The sequence below is a fragment of the Rutilus rutilus genome (assembly GCF_951802725.1).
Source record: "Rutilus rutilus genome assembly, chromosome: 1".
In the NCBI taxonomy this organism is placed as follows: Eukaryota; Metazoa; Chordata; class Actinopteri; order Cypriniformes; family Leuciscidae; genus Rutilus; species Rutilus rutilus.
This window is the reverse complement of record NC_140209.1, coordinates 46,056,509-46,083,410: the sequence shown is the minus strand read 5'-3', so window position 1 is coordinate 46,083,410 and position 26,902 is coordinate 46,056,509. Positions and strand designations below refer to the sequence as shown.

General features: G+C 37.1%; 1 protein-coding gene across 1 annotated transcript; it reads right to left on the bottom strand.

The window, feature by feature from the left end:
* Nucleotides 1–279: 279 nt before the first annotated feature.
* nubp1 (nucleotide binding protein 1 (MinD homolog, E. coli)) lies at nucleotides 280–24,965 on the bottom strand. The gene is made up of 11 exons (XM_084408181.1): nucleotides 24,838–24,965; nucleotides 24,292–24,396; nucleotides 23,935–24,068; nucleotides 13,631–13,699; nucleotides 13,494–13,526; nucleotides 13,288–13,378; nucleotides 10,188–10,342; nucleotides 9,325–9,435; nucleotides 4,495–4,597; nucleotides 4,092–4,175; nucleotides 280–903 (listed from the first exon to the last, which is right to left on the bottom strand). Exons 1-11 carry the CDS (start codon nucleotides 24,866–24,868, stop codon nucleotides 854–856), a joined length of 966 nt encoding a protein of 321 aa, XP_084264307.1. The 5' UTR covers nucleotides 24,869–24,965; the 3' UTR covers nucleotides 280–853.
* Between the last annotated feature and the right edge of the window lie 1,937 nt (nucleotides 24,966–26,902).

The window sequence follows — 26,902 nt, the reverse complement described above, 5'->3', positions numbered from 1 at the left end:
AGACCCCTTAATACGTTACAGTGACTAATACTGCACTAACAGACAACACCTTGAAAATGGAAATTCCCTAAAATCTTGATTTGAATGTAAGTACTTACCGTAGCACTATGAATAATACATGAAGAACATTATTAATGCTGGTGTATCAGAAATGTTTTGATATATAACACAGAACAATCAAAAAAGGTTTAATGGTGAGTGTGCTATAAAAGGTGTCCTTGCATATTTTGCATTTTAAAATAAATAAATAAATAGAGGTTTAGTACAGATCAGACCAGATGTCTTAAATAATTTCTTACTAATTGAATTTATTACAATTTTTACAAAGCATTCAAAACCAAATTAAACAATAGCCATTTTTCTACTCAATGACAGGAAAAAGCCACTGTATGGCCCACATTGTAAGTTTTCTGATAATAAAGTATCATAGCTCTTCCTGGCCTGCTGAAACATGTCCATTTAATTACAGTAATAATTCTATTTCTGTTTCACTTTCATCATTTGCAAACTTGGATTCACGTACAGCTCCGTGTGACATGCGTCTTTGAGCTCTACTTTTAAATCCATTTTCAACAGGAATGATTTTTTAGATACATTATTTTAGAAAATTACAAAACTATATTTCAAATCTCCCTTCTCAAATTTTTTTTTTTCGAAATCTGTGATTTGAAGAAAACTGGTTATCCGGTCTTAAAAGGATATATTTTCCTGTAAATTAATTTTTAAATGTGACCAAGAGTTTGTGCAGATAATCATGACCTTTCTTTTGACTGGCCAATCACATGACACTGCTGTCTGAATTCATAGGATATCCCAGCTGTCTACATAAAGATCTGGCTGGACGTTCTCCATTTCAACAAGGATCATCTGATGAGGAATGGGAAGAACAGTAATCTCGGATTTCTGCGAAAGTAAAAAAAATAAAATTTGTTATTGTCAGCACAAATGAAGGCCAAGCACGTAACAACAGCAAACTTACTAAACTTTAAATCAAAATAGCAAGATATCCGGATTCTAAAGAATACACACTTCTGTAATCTGCTTCTTTCAAAACGGATGGGTGGAGGAGAGGGAGTTCATTCTTAGAATCTAAACTATTTCCTTGATATCCTTTCTTTCTTTTTTTTAACAGAGCATACTGTCAACAATACACCTTTCAAATATTAATGACCCTCTGGGGCAAATTTTTCATGGCAAGGATTCAGCAACATGCTAGAAACACTCCTGATCCAGTATGGTCCATAATAGCATTATGTAGCTGTAGCAAATTTGTCCATGAATCTAAAGTTTCATGTCATTTAACAGGGGTCTTTCCTGATACTGGCTGGCTTTCTTGAAGCCTCCATAGGAAGAGCAGGAGCTGTTGTGCCATTTTTCACCTAGAAGTAGTATTTAATATTGTGTATAGCATAATATTAAATACTTCCTTCCTTGCTCGGTGCATAGCCATATAGAGCACCAACATAAAGGGTTCTGCTCAGAAAATCAAGGCCTTGTTGCAGGTTGTTGTGTACCTAATAAAGTGGTAAATTAGTGTATATGGATAAAGAGTGCAATAGCTTTAAGGAACCAAAAAAGGGGAAGACAGAACCTGTATAAAACAAGTTCTTGTCTTAGGCATTCTTGGCAATCAGTTTAAATGTCTTGTGCCCACTGAATTTCACGACTCACTGAAAAAAGAATTAAAAGAATGGGGAAATAAATGAACTCAAACATATTTGCTGTCTTTAATTATACTTGTTGTCTTTGAAGGTGTTTACCTTTAATCTCAGGTGTTTTAGTTTAGTGGTTCTCAAACTTTTTTAACGTCAGGGCCAACCACCAACGGTTATGCAGGTTATGTAGAAATTAATGCAGAAATGCACAATGCAAAAACTATGCTTTTAATGGTGATTCAAACTTTAAAAGTGCATTAAAATTTAAACAATAGGCTGCAAAGTCCTTAAACATGGAAAGCAATAGAAATTACATGAAATTTAGGAAGTAAGCCAAGTTTAATAATACCTCCCCACGACGAAACATTTAACTTTCTATGTCCCGCTCTGCACTTTGGGGGGACTGTGGGACACAAGCAGGACAGAGCCCATCTCTTGACTAAAGCCAGGTGCACACTGTGCGATTTATAATAGTCCTTTACGATTGTTGCTTGTCAGACTGTACAAACATGATCCTCGCTGTAAGCCATGTCACACTGTAAGATCTCAGTTGTCATTAATGTCAGTCTGTACGACAATCAAGACGTGTTAAAATAGGACGCATGCAAGAAAAGTTGTGCGGAGTTTTACATCATCAATCAATGACGCGTTCGGTGATGTGAGCTGCATTACACACAGGATTCAAATGGTGGCTACAAAGAAATCTCTAACGTTTTTTTGGTCATGGCTTGTCTTGAAAAAAGAAAACAATTTGATGGTTGTTGTAGGAGAAGTCACACTGCAGGACTGTGAGTCAAATCTTCTGACACTGCCAGAATTTCGTCAGAGGTAAAATTTTATCGCAATGGTCATTAATCGGCTGTCGGTGTTCATGTCAAACTAACGATCAAAGACTTCAGATTTTAGCCAAGGATCGGGGGAATCTTTTAGGATGTGCAAAATTTGTCTAAGATGGCCAAATCGTGGCCAAAATCGCACAGTGTGCACCCGGCTTAATATATTTATGTTTTCCTGATGTTCCAAAGCAATTGACACTGGTTTTATCGTCCGCCTGAGCGAGATATTGTTGTAAGGCTTGATCCGAAGAAGACGAAGATGATTAGACAGATGAATAGGATTTATTAAAGAACTCGGAATAACAACAGACACGATGCGAGACAGCGTGCATAGCACAAGCAATACCGGACAATGAACTAAAACAAAAGCAGGAACTAAATACAAAGAGACGATTAACTAAAGGACGAACAGCGTTGATGATTAGTCTAGTGTCCATGGCGGGGGAAACAGACAAAAGACACACATGTGATGAATGAAACCAAACTAAAAGTCCATGAACTGGATATAACTGAACATAATGGTGACAATTATAGGCTATTTGACACAGCGCTGCCAGAGAAAGTAAAACTGAATTACAGGCGTGTGTGAAATGCGCTATACAAATAAAATTGATGTACCTAACCTTGTCTAATGAGCACAGACAGTGTAAAAAAAAAAAAAAAAAAAATTCCCACAAGATAAAGACTAAAACCTACAAGATAATATATTTCTGTGTTAGTGCACAGTGTGACCAGTAATGTAATTTGCCAACAAATCACTTGTTGTGTTGACTCATTTGCAGAATAAAATAAAATGAAATAAAATGAACTAAAAAGTTAATAGATTACTGTTTTCTGGCAGATAAAATGGTATCTGGTGTAGTGTTTTCTCCTCTGGCATAGTGAAAGATAAGAATATAGGGATTAAAAGTTAACAGACGAAGAAACGTTTATAATCCTCAATGAAAGGACGTGATTGAGGATTTTGCAAAAGAAACAAGAGTTTCCATGTCCAGAGGAATAACTCACGGAATATTGTTAAATTCGTGGAAAATCGCAAAACAGAATACAAAGCCGACATAAGGCTTAATTCTAATTTATGGACTCGCGTAGCCTACCTCACTCATTCGGCACGAATCCAAATGTTTCCATAGTCGCGATGTAACATTTGGTTGCCATTTCTTTGGTAAACAAAGCTTTGTACTTCACTCATGTCCTAATATCTACACAAAACAGCATTCACACGCACAAAAATGTGTTTTGGTAAAGCACTGCCGGTGGTATTCGGCCACCGCGATGGGGCGGTGGTCACACTAACCGGCACACGGCCCTAAACAAAAGGGAATAATATTGGACATTTATGTACTATCCACATATAAGACGAGTAGGCCTATTGAACAGTTAGTTTACATATACGTTATTCATTTTATTTTAAAAAGAATTCTAGAAATTCTAGAATTTCCCCCTTGTAATTCTTGGTTTGGACATTAATTAGGACTGTTAGGTAAGTTAAGGTAACACACTAAGCAGCATTACCAGATTGGTTAGTTATGTCAGTTCCTTAGTTTATGCGTGGGACATGTAAGTAAAGAGAGGCATGCTGACGTTTTGGATGACTCACTCTGGACTATGCTCTGATAGGCCACTGCTGCAGGAGATTCTGGAACTTCAGTTAGGAAAGACTTTCCCTCGTCACAGCTTTTCCCTTGAAAAGTAAAATACAGAAGTACATTTTGAGAACTAGAAACTGCTGGCTGCAGACTTTTCCTCATATGTTTAAGAAGAACCAGTGAAGGGAGTTTTTTGTACTTGATTCAATCTACAGACTACACGCTGTAAAAATAAAAACAAGGAAACACTCACAAAATCAAGAAACGGGAGGCACCGCTTTGCTACGGTGTAAATTGTTAAACTTCCTCATATCCTGACCACTTAATGCGGAACAAATGTAGAATAGAATTTCATTACTATTTAATCTGGTTGAAAACATTCTCTTCCTAGGTAAAAGATTAAGCTTCTTGTACCTATTCGTGGGTCCAGGGGTACTCTGCCCAAAAGAGGGAGATTTAGTTCTTCACACATTCTCTGTGCTCCTCCTGTGGTCGGAGGAAATATCTGTGAAGTATTCTGTAAACAGAGACAAAGGGTATCAAAAAACAACACATACAAATGATTTGATCTCTCTTTTCCATGCAAGTATAATGGAGCTTTCAAAAAGGATGCAAAAGTATCAAAGTAGTCCACACAACCCAAGTCTACTGAAGTTACACAACAGCTTTGTGTGATGAAGAGAATGGCATTTAAGTTGTTCTTCCCTGACAATCTTCCTGTCCAGTGATCTGTTAGCGACTGCAGCATTGAGTCGGACCTCAAGAACCGGATCAGTCAGATTGGTGAATGAATGATTCTGCGTGTATTTGTGAACTGGATCGACATATTCATTTAAAAGATGCTACTAAAAGAACAGTTTGTTCAGAAATTGGGGAGTGCTACTTCTCCTTGGATATCTGCATATAACGATTTTTAATAGCATTCAACATTTTTTTATGTTTTTGAAAGAAGTCTCTTATGCTTACCAGGGCTGTATTTATTTTTGGGTAATACTGTGAAATATTTTGACAATTGTTTCCTATTTTAATATATTTTAAAATGTAATTTATTCCTGTGATGGCAAAGCTGAATTTTCAGCATCATTACTCCAGTCTTCGGTGTCACATGATCCTTCAGAAATCATTCTAATATACTGATTTGATGCTCAATAAACATTTCTTATTATTATTATTATTATTAAAGTTGAAAGGTTGTGCTGCGTCTTTGATGAATAGTAAGTTCAGAGATAAATATTTTGTAACATTATAAATAAGGCCACTTTACAGTCACTTCTGATCAATTAAATGTATCCATGCTGAATAAAAATATAAATATCTTTAAATTAAGTCTTACTTAATTTAAGGCATTACATTTGCCATTTGACAAAAGAGGATTACAACTCACAGATTTGTTACTTTATTTTTGGGAAGTGCAAATGAGAGTGGTATGAATATGGCAGATTAACTGTGCTTCTGCACCTGCATAGATACAAATTGAAAACCATCATGCTAGGGATGATAAGGCATTATTAATTCCCCTGACCTGTGTTGTTGTAACAGTCTGGTCTGCAGCACACTTGACGAGACGGAATATGAACTCAGAATAGTCTGTATTTAAACTAAACGCTCAGGAACACACAGGGAAACGTAGGAGAAATCACAAACCACTGAACACATACGAGAAGCAAAAAGAGACTGAACATAATGGAGTTTAAATACAAAACATAAATATACGCAACCATAAAAACAAACGATAACCAGTAACCAAGGAAACCAAAACTAAACGGAGCAGAGAAACAGGAACTAAGGCAAGTCCATAACCATGACAGTTGTGAACTGAAGTAGATCAGCAATATCTTTGTCAGATTCACATATTGATTGAGGTGAAGATCAGGAAAAATGCAAATGGTTATTGCCAATATACAGTATAACAATACTCAACTTCACTATAATCCTGATGTTTCAGATGCACGTAGAGATGGAATAACACAAATACATGTAATTGTTTTTGTGATTTGTATGAGGTAGATATACTCATAACATTTGAGCAATTGAGTGCAAAGTTCCTTTATCAGGATTTACAGGTGCAGCATTATATTGCTACACAACAAGGTGGTAATTTATTGCATTTTTCTTTTAGTTCCAAGTTCCAACAGATAACATTATAAAAAGGGATGCAAGGGAATAGAAAAAAGGGCCCAAGGACTTATGTCATATCAATCTCACTGATTTTTATGGAGAGGATACACCATCTTCTAAATCCAGATGGGAAAAAGATTTGGAGTGTATTTTTGAACAAGATACTTGGGAATCTATTTGTGAAAATTCCCTAAGATGTTCATGTAAGAGCAGGCATAGGTTAACTCAATTTAAAGCCACAATGTGTAATTTTTTCGCCGCTAGGGGTCGCTAACCTCTTACAATAACAAAGGCGTAGATTGATGACGCAGTAAATAAGCGTGGAATCATGGAAGTTGTCGTCATGCCGATGGATCTAACATTAATAATGTTGAAGGGGAAATAATGTTTATGGATGAGTGAATACATTCATGTTTTTTATTTATTATTATATTTTTTTCATGACTGTGGTATGAAGCAAGTCGCGATTGCTAATGAGAGACAGATATCAGCGCGAATCCCGCAGATATAAAGGAATGAGGACATTTCATTCTACCGAACTACCCGCAAGTGCTGAATTAATACTCACACAGGTCAGTTTATTTGACGAATTTAACTTGTGAGGTAACGCAGCGCTGTTTCACTTGGTCGAACGTTTTACTGTCATACTAAAATGCATTTGAGTGAGTTGAAAGTTATGTTATTCTATGTGTTAGTTTGTTGGCTGTATGAGACTAGCAGTAAGCTAGATCAACATTAGAATAACATACTGATCATATTCTAGCATTTCATCATTTTTAGATATTTAACTGATTCGTTTTATGTAATAAAGTACATGCAAGAGCAGCGTCTCTGTCAAGTCTAAGTTTGTCGTGGACGTGGAGCTCTCGGCATCTCGAAAAACGCCACGCTGATATTGATCCTCGTTTTATTTCTCTTTTTGTCCCAAAGTGTGCTTGCCATTATCCATAATGTTTGAACGAAACAACAACAGCGTGCCGCTAAACATTACGCATTGTCCACATCTGTCGCCATGGTTACTATGGCAGTACGAGCGGAAACCAGGGATAACGCTAGGTTCACACCGGACGCCGAAGCGACGCGGAACGTAAAATCACGCGCGGTCCGGCGCCTGCCTGTTCACACCAGACGCGTATTCTCCGCGGCGGTCGACAAGCGCTTCTGCTCAGTTGTTGTTTATTCAGAGCTGTTTTTTACATCATGGGTAAGTAAATAACCTCATAAAATGAATACACCATGTTTCTGTAACCAAGAAGTTTGTACACTCCCGTTGCTCTGTGTGTGTATGTACGTGCGTGTGTGTGTTGTGTTTTTTCTTTGTTTGTTTTCATCTTTCTAGTCTGTTTAGATACACAAATATGATCGCATTTGTCACTCGCGGTATTTTAATTTGAAAATTGCTTATATTTTGACAATTGACCGGATTGTCTCGTGTTTCTTGTTGTGACTTCCTGCCGGAATGGACGCGGATCACTCGCGGCTCGCGCAAAAAATAGACCACACGCCGAAACTGGCGCTTCACGGCGCGGGCCGGCCGCGGAGCGCCGCGAACGACACCATAGGTTAACATGGGCGCCGAAAGGAACGGCCTCCGTTCCGCGCCGCTTCCGCGTCCGGTGTGAACCTAGCGTAACGCGGATATTACGTCATTGACAGGCGAATTCTTGGAAACATTTAGGATAATGTAAGTACACAATTTAAAGAAATATATAAGACTGTGCAAGTGTTTTTTGGATATTTTTGATACAAAATTCTTACATTGTACCTTTAACATTATACTAGAGAGATTACACAAGATGATTACGTAAGTGATTCCTATTCAGAATGTCGTCCTGCCGGGATTGGCACATTATCACATAAGGTTTGGGTGTGTGCAAAACTTAAAACCTATTGGGAAAATATACTACATACAATTAACAAAATTACTGAGGTTAAACTTCCATTTGTTCCAAGATTTATTTTATTAGGGAGTGAATCAGTTCAGCAACTTGGCCCTATAGCAGCAAAGAAATGTATAGCTATACAAGCTATAATAGCTACACAATGAAGAGAACTATCATCTTATCTTACAGTTTAAATCTCAATCTCTCAAGCTAAAAAAAAAAACAAAACAAAAAAAACAACTTTATTTGAGAAGATTAGGTTTAAATATATTGATTATATGAAAACCTGTGGTGCTACACTGGTAGATTATGTTGATGTAGTAATGTAACATTGTGATTGTTTAAAATTAATAAAACTTACCCTGTTACAAGTATTATCACATAAGTATGTTAAATAAGATTTTTTTCTTTTTGCTAACTTTATCGTATGCTTATTATTTTAATGTAAACTTTTTTTATTGATCTGTTTTATTTTATTCACTGCAGCTACCCGCTCTGAAATTAAACTGCTGTCTACCCAGAGGGAGAGGAAGGTGGTTTAGAAAAGACTAATGACTTTCATAAAAGGACAATAAAAAGAATTATCACACAAGTCCTGATATGGCTTCGGAAAACTTGGCATGCAGTATACGGACTCAAATTGACTTCTTTCATGATACTTAAAGGGATAGTTCACCCAAAAATGAAAATTCTGTCATCATTTACTCACCCTCAAGTTGTTCCAAACCTGTATGAGTTTCTTTGTTCTGCTGAACACAAAGGAAGATATTTGGAAGAATGTTTGTAATCAACAGATCTCGGTCCCCATTGACTACCATAGTATATTTTTTTCCTACTATGGAAGTCAATGGGGACCGAGATCTGTTGATTACAAACGTTCTTCCAAATATCTTCCTTTGTGTTCAGCAGAACAAAGAAACTCATACAGGTTTGGAACAACTTGAGGGTGAGTAAATGATGACAGAATTTTCATTTTTGGGTGAACTATCCCTTTAATGATGGGACATTCTTCAAAACTACCTTTTCTCTCTTCACGTAAGGAAGTCATACAGTTTGGAATGACATGAGGGTGAGTAAATTATGTCAATAAATATAAAACAAAAAGAAGAAAATATCAAGCTTCATCACACGAGTTCAATGAAAAAAGAAATCATGTGCAACACTGTTAACATACAGAAAACATTAAGGGTGATGTGTGCTGTATTTTGCCGTAAGATACTGCATTTAAACTTGTATACTATACCTTGCATTTAGGACAAACAAAGCCACTCATGTTTTCAATCACACCTATGATGGGCAATTTGACCTTTTTACAGAATCTGATCTCTTTTCTCACATCCTGCAAAGATACTTCCTATTTGAGAAGGGAACGAAAAGAAAAACAGTATATAGTAGTCAAAACATGCAGTTACATTTTAATAGGGATCATTGAACATGTTTAAATGCTTGTATAAATTACAAAAAAATACAGAAAAATTGTTTATGTTGGCTGATACTTTTCTTCTCATGTGCCACGAGCTACAAAGCAAACATTTAATTTATAGTGTACCACTGCAAAGCAGTCTGGTATTGCAAAAAAACAAACAAACAAAAAAACAAGACCTTTGGCTATTTTTAAGGAAGTGTAAGTGCATTTATGTGTCCTTTCACACAGCTGCAGTATAAGCCTCTCTAAACCTGAATGATTCTTGATGTTATTAATTAACTGCATAGTAATCAATGTTTAAATGATCAGTTGGGAGAACTATTTGTTGGGGGCTTCGTTAAGCATGTGTGCAAATAAGAAGCACAACTTGTCTAAAGACAGACAACTTTGTTCTTTTTTTATACACTGTTCACACCATTGAGTTCCACTTCACTGTTAACGTGCAGGAAATCAACATTTTTTTTAAAACATTCAGTTAAGTGTGAAAGCATGTTGTTCCCCACACCTCAGTACATCTGAACTCGTGATTAAAATCAAACTAGATTATTTTGCACTTGTTGTTTCTGTTCTTTTATGCAAATCTTTTTTTCATTTCTTTGATTTTAATCTTTAAAAAAAAATGCAAACTAGACCACACTGAGTAAAAACAACTTCCCGAAACATGAATTGTTGCTGTTCACCTGCGGGGTGGTGATGATGACGGCCCCATCGATCCCAGCGCCGCTGAGATACTGCACAATGGACAAGTGCTCATCAGATGTTCCTGGGGGTGTGTCTACGATCAGATAGTCCACTTCTCCCCAGTCTACATCCCTCAGGAACTGTTTTATCATCCCTAAACAACATCAAGATACCGAAAATGAGACAATGCACCATAGCAAATGTATCAATTTGCAAACAACTGCACTGTTTAGCCTCTTTAGTCTTATCTTTTTTCTCTCTCTTTAAAAATGTGAAGGCCAAATATTGTAACCCATACTCGGAATTTGTCCTCTGCATTTAACCCATCCAAGTTTGTAAACACACAGTGAGTAGTGAACTAGCAGTGGGCAGCCATTTTAGATGCGGCACCTGGGGAGCGATTGGGGGTTCAGTGCCTTGCTCAAGAGCACCTCAGTCATTTCCTGCCGGTATTGAGAATCAAACCCGCAACCTTCGGGTTATCAGTCTGGCTCTCTAACCATTAGGTAACGACTGTCTTAATTAATGCAATCTCAGTGATAGTCAGATAAGCAAACAGCTTGGCAGCCAAAGTCATTCTTTTTGTACACTTGTAATGTTTTGATGCTTGATGTGCACCACACTGAAGCCTAATCCAATGCGTCTGCTTATGTTTGTATCTCAAATGCCAAACTTTTATACATAAGCTGTTATCCTGCAGATATACTGATAGTGATTTACTTCCTCTAAAAAAGCAAACAAAAACACAAGGAATGTTGATGCTATTTAACCATACAAACAAAGATGACTACAGAACTTGACAAATATGGTCATTCAAAAGTACTTCAGTTTGAGTGCATAGCATCTTACTTTAGTTTTCAACTACACACTGCAATGTGCTGTAATAAAGGACCATGATGCATTTTTTTCCAAGTGTTCTAGTTTAGTTAGTGCCATATAAATATAATTGCCTGTTTGGAATAAAGTAAAATATTGGTTGATGGTGTCGTTTATGGTTCCAACATGTCACTCAAAGTTTCCCTTAAAGCTGATTCAACCATATAACTGAATTTCAAAAGGTTAAACAACTATTATTAGTTAGTTAGATGAGTCAGTGAGGCTGTTGCATCAATATGAAAAAGTTCCAGTTCACAAGAGTCATTTGTTTGTGAATCGGACATCACAGCTTGTGTTGTGTTTGATGTTGCATGGAGGAAACAGTGGCACATTAACCCTTACAAAATTATATCTGGAGAAATCACCTATCAACTGACTAGATTTTATACTTTTGTTGCTGAATTATATTTTTCGATGCATTTGTGTCCATTTTAGGTGCAGTCCGGAGATATGGAGTATAATCCTGATTTTCTAAAAACCTATTCCAGCCAGACAAGGCCAGCGTTACTAAGCCTTTCTCGTCACAACTCTTAAGTAAACAGTAAGTACAGAGATAACAGAGTGCTTAACACAGATAACAGAGTAAAATTACAAGTCCTGCCAAACCACCCACCTGTGCTAAATGATCACACATAGGACACATAGTTATAGACTTCTATTTAAAAAGAAAGAAAGAAGAAGAACAGAACAGAATTTGGTTTTGTAACATGTAAATGTCAGTATCATAACATTTATTTGTCATAACCATTTGCATTATAAAAAAAAGAAAAGAAAAAAAAAGTTACTTCCTAAAATACAAAAACAACAGCCGGCTCGACATCTGATAAACATGATCGAAACCGGCTATTGCATATTTCTGTGTACATGAGATTCAACACCAATCAAGAGTCATTCAGTTCACATATGTGCATCAATGGGGCTACTCAACATCTTGTCCATTACTGTATCAACAGAAAACAGAATGGACATGACACATTCAACAACACACCTGTGAGAAACAGTCCTCATCACAGATGAGACATTCAGATATCAGACAGTGGTTACAATACACCACGTAAGGAAGTGAAACTCATCTGGTCTAAACTTAACTTTGTGCTTCAGATAAACAGAGCTTTTTTTGAGCATGTCATCATGGAACAGGATGCCAGTGTTTCTGTTCCTTTGTAGTAAAGGGTATAAAACACATTTAACAGTTACACTTCATTTCGATGGTCCACTGTAGACTCCCTACTAGAAAGTCTAATAATACTCTAATGACTAGTAGACATGATGTAGTTGCAAAGTTACTAATAGTTAGTAGAAAGTCTAAAGTGGACCATCGAAAAATAAAGTGTCACCCATTTAACAAATAATACTTCTAAGTCTAATGCAGAAAGAAAGATGAATTTCATACAGTACATCATGATATCTGTTTTGTTTTAACCAAGTTCTGCTAATAGCCATATCTGTCGGAACAGAACCGTTTTTAAATTTAATTTTGAACGCAGTACTTCTGCTTCATATATAATTGTATTGTGGCAGGAAGCTAACACTGCCCTTTCATCAGTTCTTTTGCCCTTTTATTTATTTAATTACATTTACATGTACAGTAAGAAGCATCAGTTATTTCACACTGATTGGCAGAGATAGATATGAAAAAATAGTTTACTGAAATGAAACCTGCAGATTAACCAAGTGGAAACATTTTAGCTAAAAACTGCTATATGAAACCAAAAATGCACCACTAAGATAAACTTAACCATTAAACCAACAATCCTATGACTGCTACCAACAACAAATACACCACATGCACCATACATGTCATCTTTTATGCCAAGGACATGATTAGCCTTGCTGAAAGTTTGCACCACCAAGATGTGACTCTTCCACTCAGATTTTTTAATACCTGCGTAATGACCCTGTTTTTTCTAGAGCATGTTCTGACAGAGGTGATTGAATTCCCCCAGCACTTTGAAATGGAGCATTCTGGGTAGAATACAAAAAGGTCACATGGTTTTGTGGGCTAGTGCAGCACTATACCCGTTGATTTGGCCTGTGCTGCACAATCGTGCAAGTGAACAGATACAAATAACTGATTTAAACGTCAGTTAGCACATCCTGTCACACTTTTGCCATCTCTGGCTTCCAATACAACGCACAGCTAAATTAAGACTGCATGATTATGAGGAAGGCCATTTAAACCACTAAATAAAATATATAAGTGGGCTAAAGTGAACTACAAACCATTCTTTTTGGGGCCTCTCCAGATAACAGCATCATCTGGACTACTGAGCAGAAAGCCGATGGACATGACAGCCAAGTTGTCCTCAACGTACTAGACACAGAGAATATATCAGCGTGTAATAATGACACAAAACCCTTTGAAGGGACATCAGAATCCAAATCAAAAGAACAGATTTAAAAAATAAAATAAAAATAAAAAATCTCACCACTGGGGACCAGCCTGAGCCACTCTGATGAACCTGCAGAGGAAACAAAGACAGAATGAGATTATAAAACATTCAGACCCCTCAGAATTCTGACACAAGTATGATGCATAATGAAGTCTGTCTCTGCAGTGACATACCTGCTCCCCCTCTAAGCCCATTATTCTTGGTATAGATGGCCCACAGATGTCCACATCTAGGAGTGCTATCTGGAACAGGGAAACAAAATATTTATTATAGATATGGATTATGTAATCATTGAATGTTTATTTTTTACATAATGTGCCTTTTAACCAGATTTTTGATAATTAAGCTAAATAATTATTGTATTAAAAAAATGTGTACATTTGGTCAGTCTAATGGAGTACCTTGCTCATATTATTTGCTTTAACAAACAAAACAAAGCAAAGAGGTTGGGATTTGATTTGAACGACATGAAAATTGCACCACTGCAGTGCAGTACAATGATGTTAACACAAGATGTCAGTGTGGCACAGCTACATGCACATACACAGTCTGAGCAGCACTGACTCATAAGTCATTACATAAGACCATCGCACTTCAGTTCCAGCTCTATACACACAGACCTCAACAACCTCCAAAACATGTTTAAGCTTTTAAATTCATCCCTGAATACCACATTACCCTGATGTGACCGGAAAACATAACCTTTCCATGGCCTTTGTGGTATGAATGAAATCATTGACTCTGTGGTATCATGTCTGAGTGTGCAGCCTTGATTTGATGGTTATATGTGAAGCAGAGCTGTGAGATAAAAACAGATGCCCAAGTTTGTGAAACAGTCTCCTGTTGGCATCTCATTTAATAATGTCTAGGGTCTTAATTTGTATCATTGATTGATGTAGTGTGGATTTTTGTTTTATTTGTTGGTTTACTGATTCTGTACAGCAGTTTGGAACAACATGTGCTGCATTTATATGTGCTTTAAAAATAAATTGAACTGCTTAAACTGCTCAATGTGCATTAGTGTGTGTGATAACATCCAGAGCACTTTAACAAATGCTGCCAAAACTACAGAGCAGGTGAGATAGATCGATCAATCTATCTATCTAGCACTAAAAAACATCTCAGTGGAGCCTCACAGAAAAAGCTGCAGATGTCATTCGGAACAGGAAAAAAAAAAGAATGGGAGGGGGATGATATTCCTGGCTTTTGTAAAAAGGAGATAATCAAAACTCTTCTTCATCTCTTACAAATAGACCCCCGAGGGCTGCTGCATGCCAACTACAGCATATGTTTAGATGATCACACCAGAGCAAATCTCCAGCCATGAGTTAGTGTTTGTGTGTGTGACTAATCCGTGGACATGATAGGAACTGAGGAAAATTCCAGATGTGCTGATGATTTGACTTTTTAGATGGAATGGAAGGGAAGGGAGCCCTTGCTTTTCCTGCAACAAAGACATGACTCGCACCTAAATGGATCAGAAATATCAACAATGATTTGATTACAAGTTCTCAAAGCGTTTGTTTAGGTGTTTAAATGCATTTAGTTTAAAAACTAAATATAGAGTCTAATAAACGTATGACCGCCTTGCCCCTGGCTTGTGTTAAATGTTATTTGCCGACGGCTGAATTAAGCAGCACTCTTTTAAACACACTCTTGTTATGGTCACACTCAGATGATGTTTATTTCTCCCTCCCTGTTCCTCTGCTTCCTGAAGGAAGTTTACCGAAAGCAAACTAAGGAGTGAAAGCAGCAAAAAAGGAGCACAGAAGCTCTCTCTCAGGAAATGGCTACATAGTGAGCAGGGTTGTAGAGAGGCTAAGACCATAGTGGCAAGAGTCGGGGATTCTCCCGCAGAGCTACAGGGGAAGTCACACCACATCCTCCCAGAGTCTCAATACTTTTTTCTGGCTACCGCTCTTCTTTTCCAGTACTTCCCTTTTTCTTGGGCTAGAAACAAAAATGTATATGCTCTCCAGTGTCTTAGTTGGCCTTCTTAAATCCATGTCTAAAAACCCTTAGGGCTCATCAAATATATGTTGAGCGAGGAGGGGAGGATACGTCTTAACCTTACAAAATGCTAAGAATCCCACAGACCTCTTGAGGGAATATGGAACATCCAGAACAGGCCTGTTTGGTACCAGATGTAGATTTGGCTACTGTAGCCTTTGCTATGTTTCCATTGAAGTTGCTGCTAATTTAATGCATGGATGCACGAAAAAACTAAAAACTAAAATGTATTACTATTTGCAAATAAAACATCTAACATTTAAGAGAACATAATTTATCATTAAATATTATTACATAGTTTTCCAGAATTAAAAAATAAATGATACCTTCTAAATACTTGACTATGCAGAGAAAAGGTGATCAGAAGAAAAAAAAACAGAGCTAAAATGCAACAAATGTTAATTATTTATGCAAATATTGCACAATTTGTATTCAAATATTTTGATGGAAACCTGACTAATGAGAGGTGAATATTTGATCTTTGTAAAATTGTCTTTTCATTTCAATTTGAGTACAGTGCTACAAAATTAAAACAAAATATGAGTAGGTAGTGTGGCTGAGCAGTTAAAGACCTGGACTGGTAACCCAAAGGTTGTTGGTTCAAAGCTTAAAAGGGGAGATTCCGGAGTCATAATCAAATACCTCTTAGTGACTGGTCACACTACAATAACTGATCATCCAATATCTGATCAAATGTGTTAACAATACTGTTAAAGAACTGGGACTTTTAAAACTGTCCAGCTGCAGGCAAATATTCTCAACCATCAAAACAAGTAGCTGCTATATTCATCAGGATTCTGCAGACAGCTACTAAACCACCAGCATTTCCTTAGAAAGCAGCTTGGGATATAGAAAAAAAAAGGAGAAAAGGTTTTACATAGGCACAGCTCTCTCATAAAAGGTATTTATCCTCTGTTAAAGAGGAGGAGGAGGAGGAGAGTGTTCATCCAAAGGGAAATTCTTATATCTTATTTCTTCACACGTCTAGAGGCAAATTAGGGAAAATACGTCACTGTATCTCTACAGACAAACAGAAAGATATTTAACAGAAATGTTTAAGAAAAATGAAAACAGCAAAAAAAAATTGTGGTTTCTACTCAGAATCAAGAACCAAAAAAGGGTGTTTTCAACAGCCTAAAGCACTTTAAATGGCACAAGAACAAGACATTCTTGGGTCAAACACAAGTCTCTTCCCAGTTTCAGTTGAGCGGAGTATTCCCCTGTAATCAAAACTATGAGACAGACTCCATATGGAAATACAGCCTTTGCTTTTTGACACAAACATATTCTAACACAGTGATTTAACATTAAAATATGTCTCATCACAATTTCATTGAGTTTCAGCTAAAAGTACAAAACTAAAGGATGTTTCAGTTAAATTTATAAACTTGATCTAATTACAACTGTACAGCAGGTTCATCCAGTTATCACCAGTAACACACAATCTTCCTCATTAACAGCTACATAAAGCTTGTCATTATGCTCTAACGATGACCTCATCCCTCATCGCACTACTCCAGTTACTGTGAGTGAACGCCACACCTGTAAATTACACTGCTTTTCCAACTCGCATGCACCTTCTGTCAAAAGCCTGAGGCACTCAACCTATTAAAATGTCAATTGAGTAAATTCAATACATAGATGCTTATTAGCAAGAAATGAGTCTTAGGGCAAACAATGTTTACTATGATAATCTACACTATTAAAAGAACACCATGCACTCTTTTAATTCATGATGTCAGTCTACAATGTTTAACAGTATGACCTTTAGCGTTTACTGTTGCAAACCAAAATAATAAGAGTAGATGGATGGATGTGCTTAAACTGGGATAGTTTATCCATCTACTCCTTTTAAAAATATATATATTACGTAATATACACACACACACACACACACACACACACACACACACACACACACACACTAATGTTAAAAAAGTTTGGGGTTGGTATTTTCATGTTTTTTAAATTGGTATTTTAATTTGTCCAAAAGTAAAGACAATAACAGTGTCACATGTATATATACAGTTGTAATCGAAATTTTTCAATCCCCATTGGAAATCAGGTTTATTGGCAAAATGCACAGACTTTCAGCTGTTTGCAATGAACAAATCAAACAAAAGTAATTGAAATAGCTCAACACATCAAATGTTTCAAGTGGTTTCCCCAAATTCAACTGAAAGTGCAACTTTTAATGACTTCTGCCATCTCAACATTATTCAACACCCTGAATAGAATCCCTCACAACAGCACAAATCTGCAAAACAGGTGTTGTCTCAAGCACACCTGATGCAACTAATCAAGGGATTCATTAGTTGCACCAGGTGATCTTGAGCTAGAACACATGTAATATCTGCTAGGTTTGTTGAGTGTCATGTTTGACTGCATGTTAGAAATATGCTCAAAAGTCAAAAGAATGGTCCAAAAAAGTTAAGAGAGGATATCGCCCTTCACAAACAAGGAACAGGATACAAAAACATAGCTAAGGCACTAAATGTTCCTAGAGACACAGTTGGAAGCATAGTTTGCAAGTTCAAAGTTTAAGGAATAGTGGTTACACTACTTGGACGGGGCAGAAAAAGGAAGCTATCAATGGCTGTAACCAGAGTTCTGAGAAGGCAGAAAAACCCTTGAGTGACTGCAAAAGACCTGCAGCAAGACTTGGTGGCAACAGGCACTGAGGTTTCAGTTTCCACAGTAAGGCGCATACAAAACGCATGCAGTTTCCATGCCAGAACTCCCAAGACGTACACCACTACTGACCCAAAAGCACAAGAAAAGTGCTAAAATCATAAGCCACAAAAGTTTGGGGATTCTGTTCTGTGAAGTGATGAAACAAAACTGGAACTTTTCAGCCCTATGGATCAGCGGTATGTCTGGAGGAAGAAGAATGAAGCATATGCTGAAAAGAAAACTGCCTACAGTTAGACCTTCCAACAGGACAATGATGCCAAGCATACCTCAAATTCCACCAAGGCTTGGTTGCAGAAGTCGTCCTGGAAGATTCTACAGTGGCCATCACAGTCACCTGACTTGAACCCCATAGAAAATCTCTGGTGGGATTTAAAGGCGGCAGTTGCAGCACACAAACCCAAGAATATTACTGAACTGGAGGCCATTGCTCATGAGGAATGGGCTAAGATTCCTCAGAAACGCTGCCAGAAGCTGGTGTGTGGTTATACATCTCGTTTGCAGCAGGTCATAACAGCAAAAGGGTGTTCTACTAAGTACTAAAGATGCTTTCCATGAATGTGGTTGCATAATTTTGAGCCTACAGAAGTCATTAAAAGTTGCGTTTTCAGTTGAATTCGGGGAAACCACTTGAAACATTTGATGAAGCTATTTCAATTACTTTTGTTTGATTTGTTCATTGCAAACAGCTGAAAGTCTGTAAATTTTGCCAATAAACCTGATTTGCAATGGGGGTTGAATAATTTCAATTACAACTGTATATAAACAGAAAAAAAAGGTAATTTCAAAGCTAATAAAGTTGAAAGACTTAATCATAAAATTAACGTCAAATGTGAGGTTTCTCTTTCTGTTCCACATCCAGTTTTCTCCATGTGAAATAAACTCCTTATGACTGATATCAAGCATGTGCGTTAAAGGTGCCCTAGAATTCGAAATTGAATTTATCTTGGCATAGTTAAATAACAAGAATTCAGTACATGGACATGACATACAGTGAGTCTCAAACACCATTGTTTTCTCCTTCTTATTTAAATCTCGTTTTTGAAAAACACCCCTGAAAAATATCTCCGAATCTCCACATAACACCGACTGTGACGCAACAGTCGGGATCATTAATATGTACGCCTCCAAAAATGTGCATATGCCAGCCCATGTTCAAGGCCAGGTGGAACTGCGCAGCCGAATCATCGTCCGAATCATTTTTCTTCGAGAGACATCATGGCTTGCAAACGAGCGAAGCATGGCAGTTGCTCAGTGTTTGGATGTACAAATGAACACAAAGGTATTTTTTTTTGTTCCTTCATCCGAGCCTCTGAAGAACCAGTGGGTTATGTGAATGTCTGATGTGTAATTGTTCAAGTTCAGACAGATAATCTTTCTCTCAAAGTCGTTCAATACTGTTTATGCATCAGTAAATCAAGCCAGTGACTAAACGATCAACTTCACGTCTTTTCTCTTAGTATAGGATGAAAATGATCTTACTTAAACTGTGATTAATATACAGATAGCGATCAAAGAACAATCCCTTTCCAGTCGCCCAAGCTGTCAATCACACAGCGCGAGTTTATCTGGACACTTGCCAAAACTCGTTATGAAATCAATGACGCTGTTACACTGCACAACGAAGCTCTTACTGTACGTACATCATGTTTGCATTGGTGAAATCATTAGTGAGAGAGTGCAGAAACTGCGTTGCAATGATAAGATCTTCATTCACGTGATCAACAGGCTTACACTAAAGTCTCACAGCAGCCAATCACAGCAGTGGGCGTTTACACTGAAGTCTCACAGCAGACACGCCCCTTCAAACAGAGTGTTCAAATCACAGGCTGAAATCAGGCTAGGAAAAATGCCTTTTATTTCTAAATTATAACAAATTTTGATCTAAAAAACATACTAACATTATAAGGGCACCCCAGGAAACATTCTAAAATAATAAAATAATCCATGCAATGGCACCTTTAAAGCGTCTCTTATCTGCTGAAGGTTGCACTAGGAGGGCCTCTCAACGCTTTCCTGATTCTTTCAGTTCTCAGGAAGTGTGAACACCACGCAAGGCATACAACAGGAAGTTCCCACTCAAGCTCACAGCCCTTCTGGAATTGACGGGGGACTTTTGACACAGCAGATAAGTGTGAGCTATCAGCACAAAGGCCCGAGTGGCAGGTGATCCACCAAAGGTCATACTAACACACACATAGGGTTTCAACTGTCAACACCATCAGCCAGGGTGACCATAGTCCTACACTCACCTCAGATGATCACAAAAAAAGACATCACCTCGATTATTTTCTGCAGGCTACAGCGTCCCATTACTACATATACCATGTGCTTGAGAAATAGTAACAGTCCCTAAAGAAAAAAAATCAATATAGAGAAAAATGCAGTTGCACAAACTGCAATCTAACAATGGAGAGTGGGATATAAAAGAAAAAGAAAAAAACATGACCCATAATTTCACAGTGAGACCTTTTAAAGGCACTTCTGAATACGGGAAGCAAGAGCGTGGGAGTAGATTCCTCTCGGCTTTTTAGATGTCGGCCACATTGGATCGCTTCATCGCTTCACATTGTGGATGTCCCCAAGCTGTGAGATTTAAATTGTTTGAGGGATTGAAGATTATTTCATTCAGTGAGCTGCCAAAGGGTAAACAGCGGACTCAGTCTGCACACGCTGACAGCACTATTGTGGCCGCAGTTTGTTGAGACGAGATCAATACAGCTCTCCCTAGTGCACTGGCTCAGAAAGAGTCCCAGGCAGAGCCGTGCTCTTCTCAATGAACCCGGTAAACACAGCTCTTTCTGCCGCAGAGCCCTACAATGCACTAAAAATAGCCAGCAGTCTCAGACAGAGAAACATTATTGTGAAGTGCTTGGCTCAGATGCTGTGATACAAACAGAAGCTTTTCCTGTTCACTGCACTCTCATAGTGATTCATCCAAGTTCGAAACCATAAGTGTCATGTTATCCCTCAGCGGTTGGTTGGTTTTCCTATTCTGATTAATACAATAATGTTTTGCTAAAGGCACTGCACTTAAAATGTCTGATATGATTTCAGAAATGTTTCTGAACGAGTTTGGAAATGTGACTTAAATGTTCATAGTGCTGTAAGGCAATCTGTAAATAATACATTGAATAACAAGCTAGAATGAAAATTAATCAAACGGTATGAGTTGTTTATATTTAGCAACTGACCTCTCGTTAATATTTAGCTGTATTGTCCCTACTGTTTTGTGTGATGTTGTTGGGCTGTGTGTGTAAATTGTGGGGAAAAAAGGTACGAGTTAGGCTTTCAGCCTATTTAAAGGGGTGGTAAAACACAATTTCACTTTTCTAACTTTAGTTAGTGTGTAATGTTGCTGTTTGAGCATAAACAACATCTGCAAAGTTACAACGTTCAAAGTTTAAAGCAAAGGGAGATATTTGCTTTTAAAGAAATCAATTTCTAAGAACTACAGAAAACGGCCGGTAGGGACTACACGACATTCCTGCGGGCTTGCTGACATCACTAAGCCCAATATTTACATAAACCCCTCCTCCGATGAAGGATTCGCAAAACGGCTAGTCCTGAAAGATCGAGCAGTTCCAACTTTAAAAACAGAAGCTGTTGTTTACGAGCCACAACCTGCAAGTATGATTTTTTCGTTGATGTGTTTTCCTGTAATAGTTCGTATTGTTAATTGTACGTTGTAGCAAGGAAGTAAACGAAGGACAACGCTGTTTGGCTCCACAAACCAGTTTGTTAAATGCTAATTCATACTTATCCGACAAACACATACAAACTTCTGTTTAATATCACCAGCGCAGCGAACTTGGAATGTTCGTGGTTGTTGTCGGTTATGTGATCAGTGTAAATTAATCTTTGATTATAGCTTTTATGTATTGTTTATCTACAGGCATGCTAAACATGGTTTTGTGTTTGATTTGGCTACTGTTGTAAAGCCAATGTTTAGTGTTCGTATTGGATTAATAGTTCTGGCGACAGATATTTAGCTACAATCGTTCTAAATATAGAAAAGTAACAGTGTCATATAGCGATCTGCAGTCTTAAAAAACATACCTTTCTGAAACGTCCTTTAACAGCCGTTCTTGAACAGGTTCTGCTCGATCCTCTCCACTAACATTCTCTGGGTCTGATTCGGGCTCAAATTGGTATGGGAATATTGACGCCGTTGTTTACTGAAGCACAAACTACCGGTAAGGGTAAGGGCCGTGACGTTTCCGAACAAAGTGCACTTGGTGGTTAGCGAATCACAACACACTGGTCCAGCTAACCAATCTGAGCCCATTGCGTATTTTTGAGGGGGGGGGGCTTCATAAAACCCGGAAATCATCCGACCGTTTTTACAAGAAGGAACAGAGCAGTGTAGAACAATGGTTAAATATGTGAAAAATAATGCGAATGTTTAAAAACGAAGCATGAACACATGTTACAGTGCACCCCCACAAACACAATCAAGCCTGTTTTACCACCCCTTTAAATTAGTTGTGGCACTTCATATTCTGATGCGTGCAAAAAATATATTTTTAATCGAAAAGGGGAAGTCATAATTAAGTCTTGATAAAAAACAACAACATACATTCACTGGTATCACAATAGTAAGATAAATATTGGACAAAACAAAGGCTGTGGATCATATTTAGTGATCATATTTCTACTAAAAGCTACAGTAGTTGACTAAGTCGAAGACAACATAGATGTAACTCATGACTTCCAACAGGCGTATGTGCGGTTAGTAAAAAAAATAAAAACGGCATCAGAGCGGGCCAAAGAACCTGATGAATTTTTGTGTACATAATTTACTTCTATGGATTCAAATAATTTTTTTCTACCAAGAAAATAGTACTTCAAAGATGCAGTATGTAATATTGCATAGCTAGTGGTTGAAATGGGTACTGCTTGTGTCCAAATTCTAAATATTGGAGAGTCGTTTCCCCACCCACTCCTCCTCAGACTCAACGATCACGTGCATTGCCAGATTGAGGACAAGCAACAGGAACGAGCACTTACACTGAAAGTTGATCAGTTGATTTATCTGCATTTTAATGTCTCTGGTTGTCATATAGCTTTTTAGATGGATGCCAAGGCTTCCACCTGCGATCACTGACCTAGTGTGTTTGCTGACTTCCATGGCTGCAATACGCTAAGTTTCCCGCCAACTGGCAACCCGGGGTGTAGAAATACTATTGGGTTAATTGGCTGTGGGCGGGATCACACACAGTCCAAAACAAAACCAGGCATTGGGACATGGAACGCACAGTTTACATTTCATGGCTTGGCATTATTTTTCGGAGGAACAAGTATGTGAACATAGCATGTTGCCTAAATATCTGCAAACATATTATGGTATTTTTATGCTTTAGTACACTCCCAAAAAATTATATACAGCACCTTTAAAAAAATCTGTAAAGTTCAAATGAATTTGTTTTGAAAAAGTGAAAAAACAAACAAGAAATTGACTTTTTTTGCTATATTAAAATGAAGTAAAATCTACCCCAACTCTAACTTTTCAACATAATTCTGTATTAGAGTGCGATTAAACATAACTTAAATCCTTTCAAGTTATTGAGTAACTTCTACTTGCAAATATTTTACTTGCACATTTAAAAAGAATAGCATAAATAATATACATATTTATATTTGTATTTGTGGCTTAACACATTGTGTAAAAACATAAAAAAACACAATTCACAAACAATTACATGAAATCTTTAAACATACATCTCAGACACCATATCTAAAACTAATGAAGCCAGGCAGAAATGAGGGAACTTACCTCTTTGGAGTCATCACTTGCTAATGCATGAGACAGATGTGCGCTGAATGTGCTCTTCCCAACACCCCCTTTGCCAGACAAAACTAGAATTTTGTGCTTCACAGAGGTCATTTTTTGTCTGATTACCTCTATGGCTGCAATGACAGAAAACAATATCATACACTTCAGATTTAGATGGAGCTAACAAGCTATTATAATTAAAAGAACACTGACGTTAAATAATCTTAAAGAGTCATATTAAGACATGCAATTTGCTCTTTCTTTCTTTTTTAACATTTGAAACATCTAGAATGAAACTGCTCACATACAGCTGTAAAAGTGTAATATATGTATTCAAATAAATGAATCAATGTATACCTGGATCAGGGGCTTTAGCAGCACCTGACGCACATATATTCTGGTTTGGGCATCCCTGACATGATGAAGATTTACCAGCCTGGTCACTGGTTGTGCCCGGACAGTCTAGACAGAATGACAACAGACTTTAAAAAAAAAAAGTAAACAGACATATAAAGTGTGAATCATGTACAGATGCCTTCATTTTCTTTATTTTAACTGAGAGATTATTAATAAACACAAAGACAGATGGACTCAGACACAAGTTCAGAAGACCACACTTAATTTGATAGCATGTTGCAACTTGCTAACTATATTTATGGATGTTAAAGTAAACAGTAGTTAAACGTCTAGGCAGCTGACACAGGCAGTTGTAGTGCCAGACGGTCTAAAATGACAGATGTCCGTTTAAGATAAACATCAGAGAGGCACAGAGAAACGTGTAGTTGGATATGCGTATAGTTGGCGAAAGGGTAGTTTAAACTAAACCGTAAACAGATGGCAGTTAAAAAAAAGTGTGGATTCAGTGTCCTTAGAGTTAATGATATACACATTTTTTAGACTTACGCTCTGGCGCATCACTAGGAACATCCGCCATGTTTCAAATCCTGCGCAGTTCCTGACAGTGGTGCCACGACCATGAACTTCCCCGGATAATGCAGTGTGTCGAAAGTTCCGCACGCTCACATTGCGGTATTTTGACTCACAGTGAAAAGTCAAATGTAAAAATATTTTTTAAGGTTTACTCACATCAGGGACCACTTAAAGTGGAAATGAAACAGTCAGTCAAGTTAACATTAAATGAATTCCCACTCTAATTAAAAATGATATAACAAACATGACAAATGAAAAAATAATAATAAAAAAAGAAAGAAAATAATAATAATAATAATAATAATAATAATATACAGACTGTTGTGTTATTTATGGTTTGCTTATTTAAGGATTTCTTAACTCTTTATCTGATGTGGTCTGGAGTGCCTTTTATGAGGAAGAATGTTTCTCTGAATTACTCCTCATTTCTAGGTGGTAGCCTAACCAGTTTATGCAGATAAGTTTGTACAAAATGAGCATAGCCTACAATACTATAACTCTTACTTAAATGTCCACTTTGTCATCGTCCTTTAAAAAAACAAAAAATCAGTATGTGGCATGTTAAGTGGTTAATTGTAGATTTCAAACTATATTTGAATGGCAAACACATAGCTTTTGAAAAAAGTCAAATATTGTGGCTTTCTGCCTACTTGAGCGAAAGTGGATGAGTGGATGGTCAGTAACGCTTATGTAAATCAAAAGGAATGTAGCTCTGTGACTACAAATGCCAATTATATTACCATAGCCATAACTTTTGATCTCGGATCTTCACACTCTCTCAGCTTTTAGTTAATGATTAAAATGCAGTTTTACCTCTCAGTCACAGAAGGGTTAACTCAAGTGTTTGTACAGGGCTTTTGAGGAAGCAGAAATGACTTTCTGGCAACACTGGAGTTAGTTTCCTACATCCTCCCAAGGGCAGTGTCACTGTATACAGGATGGCTTTGTGCTTGAATTGCCCAGTTACGGATGTTTCTTTTTAAATGCCAGAGAATGACATAAAAGGCAAAAGGTGATTGTCTGACTTCTGGCCATTTGTCATCAACAACTCTTATAAAGCTTTTGAGATTGACTCTTTAAACTTCTCAGACATTTAACATATTGATGTTGTGGAACAGGTGGCAACATTAACCTCAATAAACCTACATAAAAAGATGTTCTATCCTGTATGGTGATTTATCCATGATAAAGTTTTATTGGGTATTTTTCTAAAAAAATAAATAAATAAAAAAGAACAAAAAGACATAAAATTCTCTTGTGCAAGAGTTGGTTTGTTTTCTTGATGGTTGTAGCTCCCAGTGATCCAAATCTGAATTTTGGGCCCCTGAGTTCTTGGACATGATGTAATATGAGATGTCCTTTGTTTTTTAACATCCTTCACAAATGCTTATAGAGTGCAGCTGGCCATGAAAAGACACGCCCATAGACAGGCATTATGGGAGGAGATTCCCCTCATCCCCCATTCATATAAAACCTCTTTTATGAATCCCTCAGGTGTGCTGAGGAATTTTCTCTTTTGCTGAGTTGATCAGAAAACTTTTTGTTGTTGCAAAAGCTGTACTCTCTCTGAAAAGCAGTTCAAAATATTAGTGATGTAAATTTTAAAATGCAATTTAGCACTGACAAAGAAAAAAAAGTGTAAAAAGTGCAGCAATATTATAAAAGTTTTTTTTTTTCTTCTTCTTCTTTTTTAGTTCATGCACACACTAGTGTAATATTTCAAGCTGTCCTGTAGGGGGTGACAAAAGAATCAGTGAAGAAAAAGAGAATTTGTATGTTTTTATTCTTTGCATTTATTTATTTATTTATTTGTATGCATTTATGCATTTATAAATGCCTAAATTATGGAGAAATAATTATGGAGAATATCTACAACCTGAAACAAGAATACTAACACAAAGCAGTTTCATTTTGAATAAAAAGCACATTGTTGTGATTGGCTATCCCCTTACATCGCATGACCTTAACTCAAATCATGCAAATTCATATAAAAGCACTGACTCATAAACGGTAGAAAGTCACTGTGTGTCCATAAAGG